The sequence below is a fragment of the Strigops habroptila genome, chromosome 15 (genome assembly GCF_004027225.2).
Source record: "Strigops habroptila isolate Jane chromosome 15, bStrHab1.2.pri, whole genome shotgun sequence".
NCBI lineage: Eukaryota > Metazoa > Chordata > Aves > Psittaciformes > Psittacidae > Strigops > Strigops habroptila.
In genome coordinates, this window is record NC_044291.2 from 9,942,478 (window position 1) to 9,960,407 (window position 17,930).

At 54.9% G+C, this 17,930-nt stretch overlaps 1 protein-coding gene across 1 annotated transcript; it reads right to left on the reverse strand.

Annotated features, from left to right (window-relative positions):
- Positions 1-2,934: 2,934 nt before the first annotated feature.
- Positions 2,935-8,974, reverse strand: LOC115617083 (glutamine synthetase). The gene is made up of 6 exons (XM_030507181.1): positions 8,770-8,974; positions 8,069-8,230; positions 6,292-6,438; positions 5,348-5,475; positions 4,000-4,199; positions 2,935-3,670 (listed from the first exon to the last, which is right to left on the reverse strand). The coding sequence occupies exons 1-6, from the start codon at positions 8,972-8,974 to the stop codon at positions 3,349-3,351; spliced, it is 1,164 nt and encodes a 387-aa protein (XP_030363041.1). The 3' UTR covers positions 2,935-3,348.
- Positions 8,975-17,930: the final 8,956 nt, after the last annotated feature.

A 17,930-nucleotide genomic window follows, 5' to 3' on the forward strand; every position in this document is an offset into this window, starting at 1 on the left:
TCCTGAAGGGGAGACCTTAGAGCAGCTCCAGGGCCTAAAGGGGCTCCAGGAAACCTGGAGAGGGGCTTTGGACAAGGGCCTGTAGGGACAGGCCAAGGGGAATGGCTTTAACCTGCCAGAGGGGAGATTGAGATGAGCTCTGAGGCAGAAGCTCTTCCCTGTGAGGGTGCTGAGGCGCTGGCACAGGGTGCCCAGAGAAGCTGTGGCTGCCCCATCCCTGGCAGTGTTCAAGGCCAGGTTGGACACAGGGGCTTGGAGCAACCTGCTCTAGTGGAAGGTGTCCCTGCCCGTGGCAGGGGGTTGGGACTGGGTGAGCTTTAAGGTCCCTTCCAACACAAACCAGGCTGGGATTCTATGATTATTTCCACTGTCTGTGAGTGCTCGTGTAGAAATACACGATGTGCAGCGGGCGAGGCCTCAGGGTGCTCCTGGGGCAAGTGGGAGTCTAAAACAGGAGCTTGTGTTGAAGAACTTCCCGACACCGTCCACCCAACGCTTCTTTAGGAACAAGACTTCATCCGTCGCTGTTACTCGCGGCTGCGCCTGCGGAGGGCAGCAATCCCCCGGGAAGCGCCTCCAGATCCCGATCCCCTCCTGCTCCTCATCCCCAGCATCATGTCCCAGCGGTGCTTCTTCGGGAAAGCCCTGGGAACGGCTACCTGCAGCGGACCCGCACGGATCGGATGCCACCAGCGCGTCCCACCACTGCTCCCACCCCTCTTCCCTGCACTGTGCAACCCTCGAATGGGGATGGGTTCACTGTCTCCTCGCCAGGGCCTCAAGCCCCAGCCTGAGGGCTGGCTGAGTCCAACAACCCACCTTTGACAGGGGTGAACACAGCAAGATTATCAGGCAAAGCTCTTGTGGGAAATTGCTGGTGTCCTCCTTTCCCCTGTGCTGCAGGCCCCGGGGGTGGGAATCTTCCTGCTTTAGGAAAAAGAAACCCAGGACATATGGTTTCTGGCCTGTTTTGACCTCAGAAAGTACAAGCAAGAAGATTTGTGTTCTGGCAAAGGAGAGGATGAGGGTGTCCAAGCACGCAGCAGCTCCAGCAAGTGGGGACCAGCAGCAGCATCCCCAGAGAACAGTGCCCAGGCCTGATCCCAGCTCAGGAAAAAGCCACACCTGTGGCTTTAGGCAAGTCCCCAGATCTCCCCTGAAGCACCATTGTCCTTCCCTGAAGAGGAGGGTCCTCCCTCAGAGGGGAATTGCAAGGTGAGACCCAGGAAGAGGTACAAAGTGTTTGGATGCACCATGGTGCTGTGTCCGGCCAAAGATGTTTGCAGCATGGATTCACACGATCCCCCAAATTTAGCAGGGGCTGCACAGCACAGTATGATGAAAGCTGAAGTCCTTTAAGCCACTGGTACAGCCCAGGAAACAAACATGCATCTTTCTGCTCCAGATTTAGCTCTTTATTGATTTTCCAGCTGCATCCATCAGTCATTGTCCCAGGGCTCAAATTACCCATTAAAGACATCATAGAAATGAGAGGAGAACAAGACAGCGTTGTGGTTTGGGTGAAAAACGTTAAACATCCCAAACAGCAATTTGTGGAAGGAAAATGTGTCCTTCTTAGGGTGGGGACTGGGTTACATTTGTTCTTGAACAGCTCAGGGACACTGAGGGCTCCTGGATGCCTGTGGCACGGCCCCCGATCCCTGCTCCCTGCTCCACTGGCAGTGCCGTGACCCACAGGAGGGACTTGGAGATCGCCATTTCGGCTTGTCACCTGCTTCAGATTCAAAGATAAACATAAAACCAGTTTCCAAATCCTCATGACTGCACTGGAGTGGACAAACGAGTCCAGAGGAGGCCACGGAGCTGCTGCGAGGGCTGGAGCAGCTCTGCTCTGGAGCCAGGCTGAGAGAGCTGGGCTGGGGCAGCCTGGAGAAGAGAAGGCTCCTGAAGGGGAGACCTTAGAGCAGCTCCAGTGCCTAAAGGGGCTCCAGGAAACCTGGAGAGGGGCTTTGGACAAGGGCCTGTAGGGACAGGACAAGGGGAATGGCTTTAACCTGCCAGAGGGGAGATTGAGATGAGCTCTGAGGCAGAAGCTCTTCCCTGTGAGGGTGCTGAGGCGCTGGCACAGGGTGCCCAGAGAAGCTGTGGCTGCCCCATCCCTGGCAGTGTTCAAGGCCAGGTTGGACACAGGGGCTTGGAGCAACCTGCTCTAGTGGAAGGTGTCCCTGCCCGTGGCAGTGGGTTGGAACTGGATGAGCTTTAGGGTCCCTTCCAACACAAACCAGTCTGGGATTCTGTGAAGTTGTCCCGTCTGTTCATGTTGCTGCTTACCTTCACCTGCAGGTAACCCCTTGTGGTTACCTGCTGCTTAAGGTGCCCCTGCGACCAGAGAGTTGCCCCCTGTACTTGCAGCCAGCTCCTCCCCATAGCTGCAGCAATGGAGGGACCTGAAGGACCAGGCCATTGAAGACGCTGTTGACACCCCGTCTTCACGAAAATGCCTTACCTGGGGGCTTTACTCCATGAATACAACCTATGGCACCCCCTTGCAAAGAGATTCCCACCCCAGGAGCTGCACCATGTCTCTCTGTTCAGTACAGCATTGGCCAGAGGTGCAGCAGGAGGTGTCCCAGGCTCCCCTCCCTCACCCAAAGGTGTCCCCGGAGGCGAAGGCTGCTGCTCACTGTGCCCTGCACTGGATGTGCTGACTCAGCAGCGCACACCCTGTGTAAACCCAGCCAGCTGCTGCCCCTGTTTGCTCAGCCTGCGTCTCGCTGTTTGCTTTCAGGGATCACGATGGAAGGAGATGGCCTTTCAGCACCGGGAAATGGGGCAAGGCAACTCCAGGCAGCTTCCCCAAGGATCCTCCAGCATCTCTGCTCCTCCAGCCCCTGCTCAGTAGCTACAACCCATCAGCAAGACCCAAATGAAATCCTCCCCGGAGCTCAAGGAGCTACAGAACAGCACACCCACTAGAGCACAACCTGGCTGCCAAGAGCCAGAATTATTTATTATCATTTCCTTGCAACAGAGAGATGGAATAAAGCACCTGCCCTCCCCAGGTGCCACCAGCAGCAGCCACAGCTTCCACGTAGGGATTTCTGTACATCCCAGCGTAAAGTCCATTGGGAAAACCTCAATCCAGTTTAAAAAACCCTTCCCATGTACAACTTAAAACCAGGAACCAGAAACAAAGTGGTTGAGAAAATAGGTTGGGCCCCTCCCACTTGCTATAAAATATATATATATATATTCCTAAGGCGACGTTTCACAAGACCAGAAGCAAGGTTCCTAAAGAGGCTGAGCTTGCAGCCCAGGACACCACACAGCGCACATCCCACGTGAGAAGCTAGTGTAGAAACCAAAACCTCTACCCACCCCACAGCCTCAGTGGTCAGCATAGTCCTTGGTCTCCACCCCGGTCTCATTGAGCACTGTGGTCCTCATGATGGCCTCGGTGACCGCATAGGGGTCGCAGTTGGCCGCTGGCCGCCGGTCCTCGAAGTAGCCGTATCCGTCCTGGCCAACCTGGCGCGGGATGCGGATGCTGGCGCCTCGGTTGGCTACGCCGGCAGAGAACTCGAAGATGTTGGAGGTCTCGTGGTGGCCGGTGAGGCGCCGGGAGTTGTCCCTGCCGCCCCGCGGGTCATACACGCAGATGTGGTAGTCGTGCCGCTTGCTCAGCTTCTCGATGGCAGCTTCGATGTGTCTGTGGGAGAGGAGAACAGGGATGGGTTTGTCAGAAGGTCCATTTGGGGGCTTCCCATGGCCAGGAAGGCTGTAACCACCTCCTTCTGTGCAGGGACAAGGACACCCCAGGGGACACTCTCATGTGACCCAGACATGGTCTAGGGTGAGGTGTCCCTGCCCATGGCAAGAGGTTGGAACTAGATAATCTTAAGGTCATTTCCAACCTTAACTATTCTATGATTCTATGGCAGCCCCAGCCCTGCCTGATGCAGCCACCCAGGTATGGAGACAAATACTCTACAGGGTCAAGGACATCCCAAACCTCCCAGGAACCCCCCCAGGACTCACTTGAGGCCCCCTTCTCTCCGCATCTCCTCGGTGCTGTAGTTGGTGTGACACCCGGCACCATTCCAGTTGCCGGTCATTGGTTTGGGGTCCAGAGTAGCCACAACCCCAAAGTCCTCACAGACGCGGTGCAGGATGAACCGAGCCATCCAGAGGTGATCCCCCATTTCAATGCCTTCACACGGGCCCACCTGGAATTCCCACTGGGAGGAGCAAGCAAGTACTAGTAAGGATGGGCAGGTTTGTACCTCCCCATCCATCACATCCCTACCACTCCACAGCAAGAGCTGCCAGCCTGGGCTACAGATGAGCTTTACCCTTGGGAATCAGCAACGGGGATGGGAAGCATGGAGTTAAGCAACAGGACAGCTTTGGCATGCAAAAAACTGGGAATAAACAGCTAAAAATAGAGCAAATCAGAGGGGGGTTAATCAAAATGCAGGTAAATAAGCACAACGCCTGCCTTCAAGGATGGTGTTAGAGCTGCTGGCATGAAGAATCCCCCAGCCCACACTGCAGACACAGCAGGGGACTAACGAGGAGCCCATGAGTCCCCCCCAGGGCTGTTCTGTCCCCAGCTGGAGCTGGGGTTGCGCCATCCACAGTGACTAAGCAGTGGGTGACGCATTCACGACTGCTGGCGTGGCCCGGCCAGACGGAGCCCGGGATGCAGGAAAGAGCCAAGAAGGACCCTGGAGAAGTCCGGGCAAACAGCAGGGTCGTTAGAAGTCCTGCCTCCGATAAGCCCCTGCTTATCAGCACCACATCAGCAGCAGGAGAGTCTGCAGCTCACAGGCTGCGGGGCCACAGCGCGTCGGTCAGTCTGGCCACCCGCCTAATGCAATCAGGGACTCCTCCAGCTAACTCCTAAATAACCCCAGATTCCCCCCAGCTGCTTCCCAAGGCCATGTCCCACCCAAGCTTCCCAGCTCCTGGAGTAGAGGAGCAGGATGTGGACACCCGCCACGCCATGTGCTGCTCCTGAAGCACATCCCAGCTCCCATTGTCCCCTGCATGTCTGCTCTATGGGGATGGAGAGCACAGACCAGCACCCAGCTCCACACTGGCTGCCAGCTCTGTGAGGAGCTCGCCTGCACTTTGGCTTAGCTGTGACTTCACTTGTCTGCCCCAAAAAGCAGGGATTTGCACACCAAGATGAGTTAGGAGGACACCAAACACAGATGTTTTCACCCTAGCATCCATGTAACTGCTCCCATCTAGACAAAACCCATGCAGGGAGTCACTGGATTTGGCATCCCAGAGGAGCTGGGAGTTGCTGGGTTATTCCAGCCTCATGATAGCTCGTATCCACCACCATAAAGAGGGGCTGCATGGGGCTGTCCACACGTACCTGGGAGGGCATCACCTCTGCATTGGTGCCACAGATCTTCACCCCTGCGTAGAGACATGCCTTGTAGTGGGACTCCACGATATCACGCCCGTACACCTTGTCTGCTCCCACCCCACAGTAATAAGGGCCTGGAAAAGAAAGAGGAGTCACCACCCAAGTAAATCTTTTGGGACAAACAACAGCACTGCAGCATAATCCCACTGCTCCCAGGTACCAGCCATCATTTGCAGAGGATTTATGGGAATTGAGCAGTGTTTCCCTCCATGGTCCATCAAGCCACTGACCCCTACTCCAGGAGAGTGAGCAATTCATCTCTGCAACCTCAGCCTTATCTAGGCAGTTAAACAGGACTTGTAATGCACCAACTGGGAGGTGGCCAGGAGATAAGGACAGCTTGGTCTGCCCCACAGCACCTTGCCGACCCTCTGAGCACATCAAGCGGCCAAGATTGTTTTGACAACAGCCGACACTGTTCATGGCTGTGGTTTTACACAGCTCCCCAAGCAGGTCAGACCCAGATCTCCTCCCCGCCTGCGGCAAGGAGATGTTGAAAGCAGCTGGTCCCCACAAAAGGCTGATGAAGTCAGGTTGGGAAACCCCTGGCCCTGTCCCAGGAGGCAGCAGAGGCTCTGGGGCTCGCTCAGGAGGGCACCATGTGCTGGCCCTTTCCTGAGCAGCCACGGGACGAGGAGGTTTTCCCAGCCCTTGCTAAACAAGTCATGCCACTGAGCTGAGCTGTTTGTGCACTGCGGTGAGCCCGGCGGGAGCGGTGCTGCCATACGGCTCACGTGAGCCACAGGCACCCGGCAAACAGCTCCTAACCCCATCCTGGTGCCAGCCGCAACGGGGAAGCTGCACCGAGGATAGGGATGGGATGCTCACAGCCAGGCAGCAGGGTGGGAGCCAAGGGGAGCATTTGGGTTGGGGAAGGGATGAGCACTTACCCTGTGGGCCGGGGAAGCCGTTGTCGGGCCACCCATAGGGGTGGCCATTGATGCCCAGCAGTGTGTACTCCTGCTCCATCCCGAACCAGGGGTGGCTGTCCTTAACCAAGTCCATGATCTTCTTGCACGTGTGTCTCAGGTTGGTCTCTGGGAGCAGAGACGTCCAGGTTAGATCCATGCCACGGGCAAGCACTCATCATGCTCTGCTCTGTCCTACCTCACTCCACCACTGCCAAGTGCTTCCCACAGAAGCCTTAAGGGAACCAGTGAGTGAATCGCCCCTTCATGCAATGGTCCCTGCTCACCCAGCTCCTTCCAGAGCTACTCCATCACCACAGCATTAGGCCACAGGCCAAGAGGGTGTAATTAGCCTACTCCCCAAACCACCACCAATGGTCCATGGACATCCTCCTCTTACACACCAAGAGACCAGGAGCTATCGCCCAGCCCTGTCCTACAACAGTCTGGCAGATCTGGGAACAGGGACGGTACATCTCCCATCACGACTTCACCACCATCCTATTTCTACCAGCCTCAGCTTAAGTATCCTTCTCCTTCTCCAGCTCCAGCCTGGCTGGTGGAGCTCAGGGCAACCAGGGCTTTGGCAGGAAGATACAGATAGAGAACCATCCTGACATGGGAAAATGTACCAGAATATGAGGACTTGGACCAAAACAGTGAGGGAAAAGACAGCTGAAAAACTGTTGTGACAGGGACAGGCTGCAAATTCTACCTTTAAATCACAATGAAAGACCCCAGAGCAGCTACAACACATGCCCATAGCGTGGGCTGGAGAGGAGCAGTGACATTCCCCTTGCACTGATGGGAGAAGGGAGAAGGCAATTCTCCCTTCCCAGAGCCCACACAGCCCTTAATGTCCATGGAGACACCTGGGAAGAGCTGGAGGGTGCATCCCTCATCTGTGGGGCTCTGGGCTGAGCTCTCTGCCCTGGCTCCAGCCCCAGGAGCTCCAGGACCTGGGGGTCTCTTTACAAGGTGCTCCTGTGGCGGAGCTGCTGGGCAGGAATCTCAACCAAGACGCTTCCCCCATGGCTGAAAGCCATAGCACTGTCTAAGGAGGAACCAGCTTCATCTTTCACCACTGCTACCCACAGCCTCTCCTCGGCATCACCCCACCCATGCCATCTCCCTCCCCTGATGCACCCTGCAGAGACATGGCCCCGCTTTACTGGTGAATAACCGGTTATTTGCTGACAGAACCCCCTCTGGGAGCCCCTCAGCACGTCCCTGCACACCGTCTGCCTTTCCTCTGTCTGGGGCTTTATCAGAGGGACAGGACAGACACTGGGACTGCCGACTTCTGCCTCCGGTGATAAGACCAAGAGCCGGCGCGCTCAGGGGCTGCTTGCAAAAGGTCAGCACCTTCTGCCTCCTTCTCTACAGCTGCCCATCAACAAGGAAAGCGGCCACAAACCCGGTACATTAAAACTCCCACCACTCCCAGCTCCCCGGGTTAACCCCAGCCCCAGGGCTGGATGGCTCAAAACCCGGGTGACGCCTTCAGCACACTTGAACTGGCAAACACCATGAGCTCCACGTCTCGCTGCTCTTCTCCTCGCCCTGCACCTCCAGAACAGGTTCCTGCAAGCAACCGCCACCACCAGCGCTTGAATTTCAGAGCCTCAGGCCAATCACTCAGTGCTGAGCTGCTCCTCGGGGCTGGCGGTGCAGAGCAGGCAGCCCCTCGGGGGGATGGCACCCTAAATAATAAGTGGGTGACCCCCGGGAGCTGGGGGTGCACACCAGAGGTGCTCACCTGCAGGTTTCCTGTTGTACTTCAGCACTTCGCAGAGCACCAGCTTGTTGGGGTCCAGGCAGAAAGGGTCCCTGAACATGCGGACGGGCACCAGGAACATGTCGCTGTTGGAGCCCTCTGCCTGTGCTGTGCTGGAGCCATCGAAATTCCACTCAGGGACATCTGTGAGGCAAGAGGGAGACAGAGAAAGGAGTAGGATTGGGAAAAGGTATCTCACATATGGATTGTGCCAAGCGTTGGTGGCTTAGACTCAGAAGGGAGCTCCCAAAGGATGCCGAGTGCTGTGGGATGATGACAGCCAAAAGGTTTTCTTGCCCAGCGGTGCTCCTGAGCATCAGTGTGTTCACCCCCTCAGCACAATCAGGGTACAGGCATGATCAGCCTCAGCTACTTCACCTTCCTCCACCAAACCCCATCCAGATGCTGGCACGTTTCCATGCCTGTTTCCCTGGTGGAAAGGGGCGAGGATCTCATCCTCCTCTTCCCACCCAGTGCTAATGGCACAGATCAGGCAAACCACAGTGACACAGGCTGGGTATTTACCCTCTCCTTGGTACAAGGATACAAATACAGTTGTTATCACCAGTGCCATGCAACCAGGGAGAGAAAGTGCCAGCTCCCAATTCCTAAAGCAGCCCAGAACTTTTCCCTGTCCCTCCACCACGCCACCCACCACCTGAAGGGACAAGCAAAGGCGTTACCTTCGATGCTCTTGGGCTCCTTGTCGAGGGTCCTGCTCTTGCAGCGCACACCCTCGCCGCTGCCGTCGATCCAGACGTAGGTGACCTGCACCAGCCCGTCCTGGGGCAGCCGCACATATTGCTCCCGCACCAGCTTGTTCAGCCTGGAGCTGTGCGACACCGACATGGCGACGGCCCTGCGGGAGCGTGCAGGTGAGCGCGGCATCACCCCCGGCCCATCCCCACCCATTAAAAAGCCTCCAAATCCCCAAAACAAGCCACCCCGAACACCGCCCAGGCAGCACCCCCCAACCGAGCTTCCTCCCGCGGGACTCGAACCCGCGGACCCGCCGCTCACCGGCCGCAGCGCTGCCCGCGCCCGCGCCTGCCGGGCTTTATAGGCGCCTGCGGCCGGAGGGGAGGGGGACGGAGGCGGCTCCGCCCCAGGAGGCTGCGGCACCGCGGCGGGATCCCGAGAGCAGCCGTAGGTGTGAGCTGTCCTTCCTACCCCAACACCGGGAAATAGCCGGGAGAAACCTCTTCCCTGTGAGGGTGCTGAGGCGCTGGCACGGGGTGCCCAGAGAAGCTGTCGCTGCCCCATCCCTGGCAGTGTTCAAGGCCAGGTTGGACACAGGGCCTTGGAGCAACCTGCTCTAGTGGAAGGTGTCCCTGCCTGTGGCAGGGGGTTGGAACTGGGTGAGCTTTAAGGTCCCTTCCAACACAATCCAGCCTGGGATTCTGTGATTACTTATTAAAGCAATAACTATCACATGGTGAAAATCTCACTTTATTGATAAACAACAAGTTCTTAGCTAAATTACTTGTTATTTATCAAAACCGACATGTATTACTCAGTGAAAATATCACTGAGCGATGGCAATACAGCCATTGACCACCTTTTGCCCCGTCGCTGCTGAGTCCTCCCTCCCTCCTGGCACGCTGTTTTTGTAGGGTCACCTCTTGCATGCCAGTGGGTGCTCTGCCTGGTGAGGCTAGCATGGTGTGTGCCCCCAAAAGCATCGATGGACCCATGCCCTGCAGATTGCGATGCTTGGGAACGGAGCAGGATGCCTGGCTGGCCCGGGGGACAGGAGCAACCAGCTCCCTGGGAACAGGGGCACCCAGGTACTTGAGGACAGGGGCATCCACATCCCTGGGACAGTGGCCTCCAGATCCCTGGGGACAGGGGCATCCACATCCCTGCGAACAGGGGCAACAAGGCCTCCTGGGTGTCTGTGCTTTGCAGGAACAAGAAACAGAGGAACTGCAACCACCCACTTCAGCCCCTTGCCATTATTCAATGTTGAGCTAAAGTACAACTTTTACATTTTCAAGCACCAAAAAGGTCTCCATGCTCAGCAATGGCTCTGATCTAATTTACGCTCAGATAAGAACGCCCAGCCAGCAGCTGCAAATTGAAATAGATTATTTCAATACAGCCACAACTTGCAGCTATGCAGCCGGTCCCAAAGCTCACTCAGGTTAAACGGGCCGCTGCCTTCTCTGTTTTCCATCGGTTCTGCGCCGCGGGGCTCACGCCTGTTGGAGCAGACGGATCCACAACGTGCCCGCGCACAGCCCAGCGCAGCGCAAACAGCCGGCGCCTCCTGGCTGTTATCACAAAGACTCCGGTGTTTTCCTTCTGGGAGGAGGGCAGGATCCAAACAACCCCCAGCAAACCCAGCCGGGTGAGCACACCACGACCCTTCAGCCTCAGTCTGTAAGCAGTTTCCCAACGTTACAGAGGAGAAAAGGCTTTTAAAGCACAACCAGGCTCTGGAGCACTTTGGGTTTTGCTGATTCCCCTGGTCCTTGAGGCAGACTCATGCTTGTGGCTGCCTGACTCACCCCCAGGAATGTTTTTCTGCAGAATAGTTAAACATCTGTATTGGAGCAGTGCAAAAATCCTCTTCACAATGTCCCCCCACCAGGACACCTCCTCACTGGGTACAGACCCACAAACTGCCCCCATCGCACCTCCTCACCGGTGACTGACCCCAAATCTCCAGCTCTGTTTTTCTTCTGGAGGTGTTTTGGTCCCACAGGCAGATAAAGAACCAGGAAGAAACCCAAAAGCATCTGTGATTGCACAAGAACCAGGAAATGAGATTGGCAGAGAGAGAAACAAAACTTAATGAGCAATTTTGGTCCCCGGGCACTGACATCAGTGGCAGTGGGCTGCGGGCAGGCTGGACGTCACCATCACCATCACCAGCCCCACTGCCCTTGGGTGCTGCCTCCAGCTCTCGTGCCAAGGAGGTGGCACCCAAGGATGCGCCCAAAGTTCCCCAGAGCAGCGGTGGCAGAGCCACGTGGGTCTCCTCTGTGTCACCCTTGTGCCACCCAGATCTCCGGTAGCTGGAACTGGGGTGCAGCTCAAAAACAGCCACCTCCCTCTCCGGGGTATTTTAGGGACACATCCATGAATGCAGTTGCAGATCTCACCGTTTCCTCATTCCTGTTTGGAAATCATCCCAGCACAGGAGGAAATGTGCCCCTGGGTGTGCAGCCCAGCAGCAGCACTTCCCGGAGCTGTTGCAACATGAATAATGGAGCATCGGCGGCTCTGCCGGGTCCCTTGGTCTGGTGCACCCATCCATCTCCTGCTCAGGGAGCTGGAGCACATGGGACCAGCCTTGGGGCTGGTGGAGCAGGGCCGATGCTGAGCTTTCATGAAAAGCAGGAGGGATGGAGATGGACCTGCATCCCCAGGGAAGCATCACAGACCCAATCCAGGGAGAGCTGCGTTCCATCCTTCACGGCAGACAGCAGGACCAGCACCAGTGTGTTCATGTGAGATGCTAGGGTTCAGCCAAACCCTACACCTCCCTGAGCTGGGTATGGGAGAGCCTCATTTATTGCCAATGAGAGCCCCAGCTTCCCTCCTGGATGCACCCAGCTGAGCAGAAACACCCCAAAGCACAAGTGGGCTCAAACCCATGGAGAAACCTAACAAGCTTCAGGCTGTGTTAACGCTCACTAGTAACCTGGGTTGGGGAGCACAGCTCCTCTTTGAACCACTGAGCACCAAAGTACCCAAATGGGGAAGACACAACAAACATGATAATCCTCACCCGGTCAAAGCCCACCCAGCTCCAGGAGGACAAACACGGGCTGTTTATGGGTGTTTGGGGACAACACCAGCCTGCGGGTGCATCGCCACATCCCATCCTTGCTCCAAACCTGCAATCGAGCAGCTCACCAGGTATGTGATTGATGCCAAATTATTTAATGTCAAAAGGGATTTTAGTAAGCACAAAAGTATTTCTGCCATGGAGTGCTGGGCATCTGCTTATGCAGTTTTTCTTGGGATCAAGTCTTGCCTCACCTCGGTCTAATTCCAGCCATTTGTATAGCATCAACTCTATGTTACACCAGTAACACCAGGCACAATTCACACCTGGATCCTCAAGCTCCTGAACAGCATTTCATCCCCCAGGCAAGCCCATGCTCTTTGCAATCAGCAGGTTCCAGCCCGCTCCCCTCCACACCAGGTACAGTAAATATTAACCACCACGAGGCATCCGACTCGGGAATCAGTGACTGGCCCAAGGTCAGCGGCCGGAGGAGCTGGAGGCAGAAGGCAGCAGGGGTGTCCTTGTAGAAGTAAAAGGTGACACATTAAACCTCCAGAGGCCTTTGCTGAAGCTCATTCAGAGCCATGGCACAGTGCTGGAGATAACAGGCAGCAGGAAGAGAAGTGAATTCTGCTTTATTGCTACAGCACAGACCAGCCATCACCTCCACCACGGCAATGGAGATGCCATCCAGTGCACACAGGGATCACCCAGCAGCTGGAGGCGATGCTGCAGGATGCAGCAGGGCTGTTCCCTTTCCCAGCACTGTTATTTGGGGTGATGACCATCGACCTGCAGCCAGCAATGCCCATAGAGCCCTCCTGGGGACACCTGGCCAAGGCCTAAACGCTTTCAGTTCTTATCTCTCTGACTTTGAGACTTTATCAGCCCAAGTGTTCTCCAGCCATGCCAAAATACACTAAAGATGTTATTAAAGCCTTTCCTTTAATAGTAATAATAAAAGCCTTAGTAAATTTGCCAGATTGAAACACTTTAGTAACACAACACGCTTTACCAAGAAAGGGTTAAGCATGGACTAACTTACCTCCTGTGGTTAAACAAGGACTAACTTGCCTCCTGGAGTGACTTTTAACACCTTCACCTCAGCTACAAGCTACAGCAAGGCAGGGATTGAGCTGGGGACCCTGCAGCCTTGGCTGTCAGATCCCTCCTCCCACCAGCCCAGAGGGATCACTGGAGGGATCATCCCTGGGCATAGCGGAAAGCAAAGCCATTGGGATGGAGAGTTTGGTTCTTATTCTAAATTACCCTCCAGGATCCAGGATATGGCTCAGAACAGAGGTTTTTAAGCCCCAGAAGCACCTTTTGGAGCCCTGGACCACGGAGCCCAGGCAGGAGTGTTTCCTCTCCCAGGTTCAGCCGGATCAGCCTATGGCAGTCTGTGTCCTGCCCAAACTGTTTGATGGGGAGATTAGAGGGGAGGCAAAGAGCAGGGTCGGCACAAACACCATAAAGGGATTAGAGGGGCTGGGGGAGAGCAGGTGGGAATGTTCCTGAGCACTGCTGGGAGGAGGCAGTTTCAGAGCTGAGGAAATGCTGTGAAGAAAGGGAGTGCAGCCCAGCAGGTCTGAGGTGAGGGGACTGGGGTGCTGCTGGATGCTGGGATGCAGCAGGAGGGGACCAAGGTGGGGCAGGTCAGTGCTGGAGCAGAGACCACCCAGCTCCATGCTCAGGGAGGACTGTGCTGGCATTTCCCTGTCCCAAATACACCCTCACTTTTACACCTTTCCTACAAAACAGCTGAACTGACAGTTTCCCTTTACAGTTGAGACATATTTAAGCAACAGCAAATCTCCTTATGTCTACATGTTTGCACTCAAACCACTTCCTCTTCATTCAAAGAGAATGATAGATCTTTTCCTGTACATACACACACACGCACACATAGAGATATGTCATAGAATCATAGAATCCCAGCCTGGTTTGGGTTGGAAGGGACCTTAAAGCTCTTCCAGTTCCAACCCCCTGCCACGGGGTTGCTCCTATCCCGAGGGGAGCCCAGGAGACCCCGGACCCTGATTTTCCTCCTCTACTCACTGTGGCTCAGCTGGGTTGGGAGGATGCTTCCTCCTCACATCTCTTCCCTGCTGCCGCTGTGGGAAGCGAGACCTCCCCTGGGCAACAGGGAGATAACGCCCTGACTTGGAGGAGAGAGGAACTTGCTCCAGGTCTCAGAGTAACCCCACTGTGAAGCCAGTGACTCCCCTCCAGCCTCACCGGTCTGGTGTGAGCTGCCCATAGCAGCCCAGGCTCCCTCGCAGCACAGGCAGTGCATTAGGGGCTGTTGGCAGGAAGCTCTTTTCAGCTCCAGGGATGTGTGTGCACTTGTTGGGGTAAGGTTGCTCTCACCAGGCAGCAGAAAGGGCTCACAGAGCAGGGGCACGGCGGGTGGGCTGGCCTGAGCATCCTTATGTAGCTCCTGAGCTTCTCCACTCCTCCAGCCCACAGGCAGAATAAATCTGGGTATAAAACCCAAGCTGTTTTCATAGAATTGTAGAATCCGATTGATTTGGGTTGGAAAGGACCTCAAGATCATCCAGTTCCAACTCACTGCCATGGGCAGGGACGCCTCACATTAGACCATGTCGCCCAAGGCTCCTCTGCAAAGTTTTTGTTTGAATTTACTTTTTAATCCTCTGTCAGTCACTTCAGGCTGTAGGAAAAGAAACTGGAGGGATAAAAGGGGACACGTGGCTCATGCATGAGCTCGGGAAGCCAAAGTGAAAGGTGCCAAGCAGCTGTAGTTTGCAGATCACCAGTGCAGGAACAGCAGAAGGTGGCTCAGCAGGAGCAGGAACACAAAACCTGTTAGAGGGGTGAAGGGCTGGGCTCCATTTCCCCCCAGGGCCGGGGAGGGCAGGCTGCCTGCAGAGCCGCACACCAGGGCTGCCCCAGGCACTGGGGCCTAAGGGGTTCCTGGACATGGGGAAGGACCAATTCCCTGCTGAGAGGGACCCGGTGGGCTCTGAAACATGGGGGGAAGTTTCTTCTCATGTCTTTAGAGGAAGAAATCAGGACTTAGAGCTTCCCATGTCACAGCCTGTCCCATGGGCATCTCGTCCAGCTCCCTGCTTTTCCTGAAGCCCTTTGCTTCAGGGACAGGACCAAAGGTCCCATTGCCACTGTGTGAAATCCTTCCCTGGGTTCCAGCCATGCTCCTGGGATGCAAAACTACATCAAACACATCAAAACTCCCATAGCAGCAAAGTGCTCCAAGCAGCCTCTAAATAAGCAGCGACCCACCAGAGAGATGAACCATCATGTCTTGTAGATGGATGAGAAGCACCAGCAAGCGATGCACCCAAGCAGGATGGCAGCTCGCTGCAGCCTCCTCACCCAGCTGGTTTCTCAGCCCTATATCCTGTTTGGCAACCCGAGTTTGCACTCTTACACACATGCAAAAGATTTTCACTTACCTTGCTCACATCCAGCCTGGGCATTCAAGCCAGTGAGACTTTCTTTGCTGGAGTCAAAGGAGGCTCTTTACTGGTGGTTTCTGTTATGCCAGTGCTTTCCCAAAAGCAGTGCTTTTCTCTGCAGAAGCAATGTTATCTCCTTGCAATCACATGCTTTCCGAAGCTGGAACTTTAAAGTAATTCAGCACTTTTAAGGCAATTCCTACAGCTTGCAGGATTTGGCCTTAGATGCAGAGAATAAGGCTGCATTGAGTGGGTGCTGTGCGGTGTCTGAGGCCATTAGTGCAGCTGGGGAGACTTTTGGGGGCAAAAGGTTTGTCTTTTAAAGGAAAACACCTTCTTGCCAGCTTGTTGTAGCCTTTTGCACAAAAAAAAGGCAAATTCTTTGCTCAGCATGGTTGGAACTTGCGGAGTCCGTAGCTCATTTCATGTCCTACAAAGGGAAAACCACAAGCCCTGCTCAGGAGGGTTTTAATATGAACTTCAACCAAACCTGCCAGCCCGAGTAACTCCCTTGTCTTGTTGAAAAAGGCCCATTAAGCACTTCATTTTGGTCTCATTTAACCCATTTTGCACATAGATTGATACAAACGGAATTACTTCTGTTCCCTAGCAGAGCACCCCATCCACGGGGGCTTTCACACCCTCCCAGCAGAGATTATGCTGATGCAAATTTGGTCTTCTGCAAAATCAGCAACCACCCTGGAGTTATCGCCCATTTGGGAGCTCATCCCGTGTCCCCAACATGAACCCCCTCCAAACACACTGCAGACCAAAACAGCTTCTTTCATTACCCAAATCTTCAGAACCTCTCCCAGCACTGCCATGGGGTGAGCTGGCGATGCAGCCCCTCATGGTCACTTTGGCTTTGAGGAGCGCTCACTCAGAGGGACCACTGGATTCAGTCTGTTTCTCTGAACTGGCATCCCGAGGGCTTTCCAAGGGAGGATCTTTCATTGATGAGGTGGCATGACGGGAAGAAAACAAAAGCTGCCTTCTCCCCTTGTCCTGCTGCTCGGCTCACCTTTCCCTCCCAGCTCCACTGGTCCTGAGGCCTCTGGTGTCAGTCTGGTGGGAGAGGGGACAAAATCCACAGCCTCGGGTCATGGCCACTGCACGGGGTCTGGAGCATCTTGGGGCTGATTGAGCCACCTAGAGCTCTGTGTTCTCACTCTGTGTTTTGTACTGGGCTCCCTAGGACGAGAGAGATGCAGACATACTGGAGAGAGTGCAAGGAAAGAGTAGGAAGATGATGATGGGCTGTAGCATCTAATGTCTGAGTAGAGGCTTGGGGAGCTGGGACTGTTCAGCCTGGAGGAGGCGAGACTCATGGGGATCACACTGATTTCTAGAAATACCCAAAGAAGGGCACAGAGGGGACAGACCCGGGCTCTTTTCAGTGGTACCAGTGCTAGAACAAAAGGCATGGGGCACAACCTGAAACACAGGAAGATTTGAATGTCAGGGAACATGTTTAGTTTACACCGAGGGTGACAAAGGTTGCCCAGGAAAGTTATGGAGTGTCCATCCTTGGAGATGCTTAAAAGCCAGTTGGACGTGGTCCCAGGCAGCCACCTGCCTGTAGCCCTGCTTGACCAGGGGGTTTGGACCAGATGACCTCCAAAGGCCCCATCCCACCTCAAACACTCTGGAAGAAGAAAGCTTTCACAATAGCATCAAGCCAAGGCAGCAGCCACTAAATGCCTTCAGAGGGGGATGAGCTGAGCTTTGGCATGGCATGTTCATCGAGGCTGTGGTTAGATTTTGTCACATCATAAACAGGATGTTGCCAAGTCACCAGCTAAAAATGTGGGTAAGTGGCCATGGTTCTTGCTGGGCAAGCAGACTCTGTCAGCACAGGCTGCCCACACACCACATTGGTGCTGCCAGGATGCTAATGCTATGGATGAAATAGATCCTCAGCCCTGCACAGTAGGGAGAATCTAAGGGCTTTCCCCAAGCCTATGTCAGCAGTTCTTCTTCCCATGGGTGACCGCTGGAAATGCTCAGAAGGGTTCTGATATCATGAGGAAAACCTCCCAATAGCTCATTATCCATCATTGTAATATGCAAATAGGCTGATACTCCCCTGGGGAAGGAAGGGTGATGGGAAAACCAGGGAATCTGCAGAATGAAGTGTTTGCACTCGGGGTGAGAGCTTTCTGCTGAAACATTCAGGCATGGACCTCCAGCCTCTGGGGTGGGACCCCTGCTCCCATGTGTGCCGTGTGCTGCAGAACCATAGAATCATAGAATCACAGAGTGTTTTGGTTTGGAAGGGACCTTAAAGCTCATCCAGTTCCAACCGCCTGCCCCGGGCAGGGACACCTTCCACTAGAGCAGGTTGCTCCAAGCCCCTGTGTCCAACCTGGCCTTGAACACTGCCAGGGATGGGGCAGCCACAGCTTCTCTGGGCACCCCGTGCCAGTGCCTCACCCACCCTCATAATAAGGAATTTCTTCCTAATATCTAACTTGAACTTACCCTGTTTTGGTTTAAACCCATCACCCCTTGCCCTGTCGCTACAGTCCCTGATGAAGAGTCCCTCTCCAGCATCCCTGCAGGTCCCCTTCGGATATTGGAAGTGCATGGAGTGCAAACCTCAATGCAACGCTCCACACAGCACGGAACTACACAGCACAAACCTCAATAGAATACTGGTGTACTT